The sequence below is a fragment of the Antedon mediterranea genome, chromosome 4, assembly GCF_964355755.1.
Source record: "Antedon mediterranea chromosome 4, ecAntMedi1.1, whole genome shotgun sequence".
NCBI lineage: Eukaryota > Metazoa > Echinodermata > Crinoidea > Comatulida > Antedonidae > Antedon > Antedon mediterranea.
In genome coordinates, this window is record NC_092673.1 from 10,532,816 (window position 1) to 10,541,658 (window position 8,843).

General features: G+C 34.9%; 1 protein-coding gene across 1 annotated transcript; it reads left to right on the plus strand.

The window, feature by feature from the left end:
• The first annotated feature begins 2,311 nt into the window (after positions 1-2,311).
• On the plus strand, positions 2,312-6,015 carry LOC140047998 (uncharacterized). Its single transcript, XM_072093017.1, has 7 exons — positions 2,312-2,657; positions 2,969-3,090; positions 3,126-3,128; positions 3,564-3,954; positions 4,268-4,784; positions 5,186-5,313; positions 5,507-6,015. The coding sequence occupies exons 1-7, from the start codon at positions 2,424-2,426 to the stop codon at positions 5,834-5,836; spliced, it is 1,725 nt and encodes a 574-aa protein (XP_071949118.1). The 5' UTR covers positions 2,312-2,423; the 3' UTR covers positions 5,837-6,015.
• The last annotated feature ends 2,828 nt before the right edge of the window (positions 6,016-8,843 follow it).

An 8,843-nucleotide genomic window follows, 5' to 3' on the forward strand; every position in this document is an offset into this window, starting at 1 on the left:
TCTGATGATGACATACCTACAGAGTCAGCAGGTCAGTAACTTTAACAATACAATGACATGTTATGTAGTTATTTACTAGGTTAGAGTAGAGGCCGCCTCTAGGCCTATCCCTATGTTTTTATGGGCCCGATCTGGGAGGTAACAATATCGTATTCGATTGGGACATTTATCGTTGAGTATAGTTTTGTTTTTGTTGATTTACCTTTCCGTACTTATAACACAATTGTGTGCGTTGAGATTGTTCTTAACAAAGAAGTTTGCATTGTTAACGTTTTCTATTTCACTGGACCACCTCTAGTTACGTTCAGTATAACCCCTATTAAGGCTTCAGGAACAAAATAATGTCCCCTTGGCAGGGGTTTTTTACTGGAAAAAAAAAATTATTTTGATATGTAAAATAAATAATTGATCTGGAATCATAAAATTAAAAATTGAAATTAGCAGTCCCTTTTAAACAATAAATGTATCTAATTATTTCTATGATAATAGTTTAAATTGCACATTTTCTGATTACAACATAGACTCTGTTTGTCTAGTAACAACTACCAAAGTTCCTCCAGCAGCAGAGAGAAAAGCATGGGAGGTTTCTACAACAGATGTCGATACTTCCGATGTCGATACTTCCGATGATGACATATCAGCAGGTCAGTAGCAATAACATTAACCATGAGCTTTTGCTAACCTTTCTTAGTAGGGCTCCTACCAACTTTATACAAAACTTCATCTAGGCTTGGGTAGGGAATTACCTTTTAAGCAGCCAGCCTAATAATACTACTACTACTACTACTACTAGCCAGTAGATATTAGTATCCTCTATAGAGGCTAGTTTATTTATTTAGATTTACTTCCCTACTACACCTTTAAATCATTAGCATACTTAATAATTACAAAGGTGCATTCTTCAGAAATAACAAAATACAACAAAAACCTCATTATTAATAACGATGAGAATAATGGTGAAAAAAAAGGATAAATGGTAATAACCTCCCATAAAGCCTATAGCTCCTCGATCAAAATATTATCTTCCACTATCCAAAATTTGAAAATGTCTGCTATCAATCACCAGTTACCCCAAATGAAGAATTACTGTACATGTATGTTGCATAGGCTGCTATAAATATTAAACTACTATATTTTTATTTAGCCTGCAAGGAGGCCTAGAGACTGTAGAAACTAATTACCTTAATTCATCTGGATCAAGTGATGATGAGATTAAAATCTCTAATCACACAAGTAAGCGTAGTGGTAAGTTTGATATGTCATTAATTTTTAAAACTACTTTTATTAAATAGTGCTTGATGTTGATGGTTGTGCTGTACCTAAAAGATATGGAAATTGCTGGTTGTTTCCATTTGTGTCTGATTCTATGGTCAGGTTCTAATGTTATGTCTGTATGGTATGTAAATAGGTACGACTGTCCAATGAACAAGGCACCTGCACAACCTGTAATTGAACACTCGAAAAGTGAAATTGAATTATCTGAACCGAAAAAAAAATTGTTTGTCAAAGAATTAAAAGTATCTATATATTAATGCGAATTAGTCACCTAGTTTTACGTAACCTCCAAAACTTCTGAAACCGTATTGACTGATCACATTTTCTGCAATTGGTACCATATAATTGTTATTTTGTTTGTTTGTTTTTTTTGCCAATGGATAATGTAAGTTTATTCTTTCTGTAGAAAAAAGGAAAAGGAATCACCTACAGCCAATACACAACTTGTATTTGACCTGCTGTTGTGCATTAATGTGCATTGGTATGCTAAATTTTAGAGAAATAAAACAAACAAGGAAAGCTTTTCAAGCAATGACCGAATATGAACAACGCTGTTGGATCCTTAAATATTTCAATGAACATCTCAGCACATCCGGAGGTGCCACCAAAATCGGTCTACTAGTTGGTGCTAACAAAGTTTGTGCAAAAGCATGGATGTTAGTAAATGGTATTGGCCGGTCAACTTTTTACAAAATAAGGAAGCAAGCTATTGGTAATTAATTGTTTAGTTTTACAGTACATTTTACATTATTTAATTTTACATGCTGTTAATATTACTTTTAATGTATGTGTTTTAATGTTGCTGAAACGGAAAGATTACTGTGACTGTGTGAAGATTACTTTCCATTATACTTATAGTCGTATTATACAGGGCCATAGCCAGGATCTGACGAGGAGTGGAGAATAACTTTTTTTTAAATGAATAGAATGCATTTGATTATTGTTTAATTATTTTTACACAATAAAATCAATATGCTTAACACTATGTTAGAAAGATAATGCAAAATGATCATAAGTCATTAATCAATGGATTAAACCAAACAATAATAAAATAGTACAGTATTTGAAATTCCTAATATTTGAAATTTACATTTTATTTCTTTTCAGAAGGATGCTGTTATCTTTTACCACCCAACTTCACCAGAAAGATGGTATATAGCAATTCAACTCAACAGTGTCGGGCTTGGTTTATTAAATTTTGTAATGAATACGGTGATCAAATGCCAACTAATGGACAAATCCATCTACCATCAACGCTTACCAAACATGATGTGTACATGCATATGAAAGATGAGTTTGAGCTAAGAAATGAAGATGTGTGTGCATTAGCGACATTCTACAAGTTTTGGTGTGTTGAATTCAAGCATATTGTAATACCCGAGGTATGTTTACGTTTTTACACTTATTATCGTTTGTACCAACAAATACCATTCACTTCAATGGACAAAATCCATGTCATCTTCATTGACTGAAGTATTTTTTAACGTATTTTTATAAATTCACTTCAATGTTATGCAGAAAGTCCTGTAGGTTCAATTTTCATTCATAATAAAATACTGGAAAAACATACTGTACAATCCAGATGCATGTATGATGGGCCTCACAACTCCTTCCATACATTCACTATATTGAATGCAAAATTTGTTTAATTTTATATTTTTACGTGCTGTATTTTTTCAATTTTTTTTAATAGGAAAATCGTTTTGCAAAATGCAGCAAATGCACCAGAATTAAATTTGAGCTGCACAAGACAAATCAAAAGCAAAAACGGCAAATACTAATGATGAAGAGAGAGAAACATTTACGAAAACAAAAGTAAGTATGCCTACCTATTTTGTGTACAAAACCAGTAGGTTAAACCTTTCAACAAGAAATTCTGTTGAACTTGTATACCCGGTATTACCATAGATAGGAAAAATAATTATTGCTTCCACTGTATACCTCCTCTATAGTATTATTAGTGTTTTTAAAAATAATTCTAACTTAATAAAATTAAGAGTGATTGAAATAAAACAGAAAATAACTGGGGAAAAATGGTAGAAAATGAAAATAATTATTGTGTATGAACAATGAATGAATAAAAGTGGTTGTAAACAAAAAAAGAGAAAAGATAAACAAAATCATTATTATACAAAAAACCTTTACATTTAATCAATAATTGTAATAGATTAGAAGTAAAGCATTGTCTCATCTTGTCATCGGCTAATAGATAACATATAACTAAACAAAACAAAAATTTATTATTAAATGCAAAATAAAACTATAAACATATGATTTGAATTTTTCAGTATTGAACGTCAAAAGTACTATAAACATATGCAGAAAGCAAGACAGAATCCCACCAAGTATTTGTCAATAATTATCGATGGAATGGACCAAAGCAAGACTGATTTACCATCTTTTGCTTGCGAATCAAAAGAAACGTCGAAGATGTGGAAACTAGCCACACATGTAACTGGTGTTCTGGTACATGGGCGACATGGGCACTGCTTCATTGACCTAAAGCAGTTTCCACATGACTCAAACCTAACCTGCAACATTATACTGAAGGTGCTGTCAGAGATACAACCTCTACCACCAGTCTTATATCTGCAGTTGGACAATAGCGGAAAGGATAATAAAAACAGATTTGTTTTTGCCCTATGTGCTCTTCTTGTAGAGTTAAAGATTTTTCGAAAGGTAAATGACTATAAATTTATAAATGATATATAAATAATAAAACAGTATACACAGTGCACTTTAAAGAACCCAGTTCATCATTCATTTACCCTGTTCTTGTTCACCACAAAATATCCCCTGTGTTGGGTGATTTCCACCTGCCTAATAGGACAGTAAATAATTTACTATTGGTAATTATCTAAAGACATAAAATATTCAATAACATTCTAGTCTAACTAGATGAGGAAAAAATGGAAATATACTAAAAATGTATTTTTTTTATGTTGCTTTGAAAAGTTTTAATTTTAAATCATTACTTCTTTTACTCTTTCAGATAAAGATTGGGTTTTTAATGGTGGGTCACACTCACGAGGATATTGACCAATTATTTTCATGTGTGGCCAAATACCTGAACAAATATAGAGCATCTACACTTGATCATCTTCGAAGTGCTGTTGAAAACTCGTACAAAAAGTTGCCGATTACATCAAGTATCATTTCCTATCTGCATGACATTAAGAACTGGTTAGTACCATACATGCAAGACATACGTTACCACAGCAAACCACACCAGTTTAAGTTTGTTTTGGCTCAAACCGGAAAATGCATCATGTCCTATAAGAACTGGTCAACGGATTGTACTTGGTGTGAATGTGCAAGAGAAATGGACACACTTCCATATTTGCTCAAGGAAAGCCCTGCTGATATACCAGTGTTGTGTACTCCTGATTTTAGTAATGCAGATATACCAAAGTTAAAAAAAAGTCTGGCGTCTGTTGCAAATTTTTTGCGAATAGAAGAACGTGACTGGTGGGAGGAATTTTTAAATAATATAGAAGACATCACAGAAGGTATGTACTGTACTACATTGCATGTGTGTTGTTTCACCATTTTACACATATATTTTTTGGTTAACAAGAGAATTTTGATTTTAGTATAGATTCAGCAGCTATAACAAAATTCAAAATACTCCACACAACTATGTTGGGTCACATTCACCAATGCATGCTTCCACTGATCATTTTATGTGAGAACCTAAAATTATCAAATAACATGAACGATATCTAGTGGAGTACACTGGAGAAACATGCCTCCTGATTAATTCATAAGATAAAATCAATCAATCAGCATCTGATTAGCATGGTGCGCAATGTATTGGCCCAGCTTTTATGCAACAAACACCTCGGCATAAATATATCATGAATGTATATTATTTACTTTTTAAAACTAATACGTACTCTTTTTTTTTAAGGAAATGAACAGCGATTTTTGCTCCATGACATCATTTTTAATGACAACAATGCAAGCCCTATCAGGGAGGAATCTGATGGAAACGAGACAGACATTAGTGACTCAGATAATGAAAATGAAATAAGACCGGTATGATAAAGATATTATAGATTTTCAAAATTACATCTTTGAAACATGTAATGCAACTTAGTTTAAAGCAGTGCTTATATTTGGAATATGATCTCATAATCGCATCAAGCAAATGCATCAACGAAAATTCTATATTTTTAGGGTTGTAAGAAAAATGATTATGACTTTTCTATGCTTTCTCCCACACTACAAGGTACACATTGGTAAATTTTCGAAGCGTAAGCCACCACAGCAACTCGATGTTGGTGCTATGGTAGCAACAGCTTTAAGGAGATATCCCACAGAATGGCCTCAGATAGGCAAAATATTCAGCATAAATAACAATGAGGTAGAAGTAGTGTGGTACACTGGAACGTATACTTCCCGGTTTGTTCTGTGTGAAAAAGATGGACAAGAATGGCGAGAAATAATATCGAAGGAGGAGGTGATAAGTATATTTAATTTAACACCAACTAGTAGATTGCCTACCAATGTTATTGTTAAATTAAAAGAATTAAGAGATGACTTTTTAAATGAAAGTTAATGCAGGGAGCTTTACAACTCACTGGTTGTCACAATAGGGTGCACATTAATGGAATTTTACATGTATAATGAATCTAAAAAAATTATTTAATTTTCAACCAATTTCATAATTGTATATAACAGTAGCTCAACCATATAATGTAGTCAAGTTTATGACCATGTAGTTTATATAACAATAGCTCAACCATATACTGTAGTCATAAAGCTTATGACCATGTAGTTTATATAACAATAGCTCAACCATATACTGTAGTCATAAAGTTTATGACCATGTACTTTTTATAACAATAGCTCAACCATATACTGTAGTCATAAAGTTTATGACCATGTAGTTTATATAACAATAGCTCAATCATATACTGTAGTCATAAAGTTTATGACCATGTAGTTTATATAACAATAGCTCAACCATTATTATACTGTAGTCATAAAGTTTATGACCATGTAGTTTTTATAACAATAGCTCAACCATATACTGTAGTCAAGTTTATGACCATGTAGTTTTTATAACAATAGCTCAACCATATACTGTAGTCATAATGTTTATGACCATGCAGATGAACTTTATAGTAAAGTTGTATTAAAACAATGAATGATTAAAAATTAAAAATATTCTGCAGTTATTAAAATTTGTTTTCTTTGCTTTGTGTGTACTTCGCGAAAAAAAATGGACATTATAAAGATTTTTTTGGCCCATACCATTTATTTTTTTTATTAAATAAAGCAGTTTCTGCACATTAAACCTAGTTTAAATAAGAAGCTAATAATCCGAACAAAACTCATTGTGTAATGTCTATTGATGTTTTGGAAAACGGACAGTATATTTTAACCTAAAAAAGCTAGTATGTTTTTTTCTATAATTATGAAAATGATAGCGAATTATAAATTTATAGAATAACCAAGGATTTGCATATTGTCGATCTATTTTATTGATCTTTTTCTATCTCTAAAATATTCACCATTATAGACATTATGGCTGACATTATCAAACTGTATGCTTTCTCAATAATTAAACAAATCTTACAACCACATCTGTTTTTTCAAATAATATTTTTAATTCTAATGATAGCTTTTTTTTAGGAAAATTCTATAAATAATACGGATTGTAGAAATCCGTTATGGCACAAAATCGTGTTCTCTCTCTCTCGCTGGTCTATCTCTCTCTCGCTGATCTATCTCTCTCTCGCTGATCTATCTCTCACTCGCTGATCTATCTCTCTCTCGCTGATCTATCTCTCTCCCTCTCGCTGATCTATCTCTCTCTGTCGCTGATCTATCTCTCTCTGTCGCTGATCTATCTCTCTCTGTCGCTGATCTATCTCTCTCTGTCGCTGATCTATCTCCCTCTGTCGCTGATCTATCTCTCTCTGTCGCTGATCTATCTCTCTCTGTCGCTGATCTATCTCTCTATCTCTCTCTCGTTGATCTATCTCTCTCGCTGATCTATCTCTCTCTCGCTGATCTATCTCTCTCTCGCTGATCTATTTCCCTCTCGCTGATCTATTTCTCTCTCGCTGATCTATCTCACTCTCGCTGATCTATCTCACTCTCGCTGATCTATCTCTCTCTCTCGCTGATCTATCTCTCTCTCTCGCTGATCTATCTCTCTCTCGCTGATCTATCTCTCACTCGCTGATCTATCTCTCTCTCGCTGATCTATCTCTCTCTAGCTGATCTATCTCTCTCTCGCTGATCTATCTCTCTCTCGCTGATCTATCTCTCTCGCAGATATATCTCTCTCTCACTGATCTATCTCTCTCTCGCTGATCTACCTCTCTCTCGCTGATCTATCTCTCTCTCGCTGATCTATCTCTCTCTCGCTGATCTATCTCTCTCTCGCTGATCTAACTCTCTCGCTGATCTATCTCTCTCTCGCTGATCTATCTCTTTCTCGCTGATCTATCTCTCTCTCGCTGATCTATCTCTCTCTCGCTGATCTATCTCTCTCTCGCTGATCTATCTCTCACTCGCTGATCTATCTCTCACTCTCTGATCTATCTCTCTCTCGCTGATCTATTTCTCTCTCGCTGATCTATCTCTCTCGTTGATCTGTCTCTCTCTCACTGATCTATCTCTCTCTCTCGCTGATCTATCTCGCTCGCTGATCTATCTCTCTCTCGCTGATCTATCTCTCTCTCGCTGATCTATCTCTCTCTCTCGCTGATCTATCTCTCTCTCGCTGATCTATCTCTCTCTCGCTGATCTATCTCTCTCTCGCTGATCTATCTCTCTCTCGCCGATCTATTTCTCTCTCGCTGATCTATCTCTCTCTCGCTGATCTATATCTCTCTCGCTGATCTATCTCTCTCTCGCTGATCTTTCTCTCTCTCTGGCTGATCTATCTCTCTCTCTCGCTGATCTATCTCTCTCGCTGATCTATCTCTCTCTCGCTGATCTATCTCTCTCTCTCGCTGATCTATCTCTCTCGCTGATCTATCTTTCTCTCGCTGATCTATCTCTCTCTCTCTCGCGCTGATCTATCTCTCTCTCGCTGATCTATCTCTCTCTCGCTGATCTATCTCTCTCTCGCTGATCTATCTCCCTCGCTGTTCTATCTCTCTCTAGTTGATCTATCTCTCTCTCGCTGATCTATCTCTCTCTCACTGATCTATCTCTCTCTCGCTGATCTATCTCTCTCTCGCTGATCTATCTCTCTCTCGCTGATCTTTCTCTCTCTCTTGCTGATCTATCACTCTCTCTCTCTCGCTGATCTATCTCTCTCTCGCGCTGATCTATCTCTCTCTCTCTCTCGCTGATCTATCTCTATCTCTCACTGATGTATCTCTCTCTCTCGCTGATCTATCTCTCTCTCTCGCTGATCTATCTCTAGCTCTCTGTCGCTGATCTATCTCTAGCTCTCTCTCGCTGATCTATCTCTCTCGGTCGCTGATCTATCTCTCTCTGTCGCTGATCTATCTCTCTCTGTCGCTGATCTATCTCTCTCTGTCGCTGATCTATCTCCCTCTGTCGCTGATCTATCTCTCTCTGTCGCTGATCTATCTCTCTCT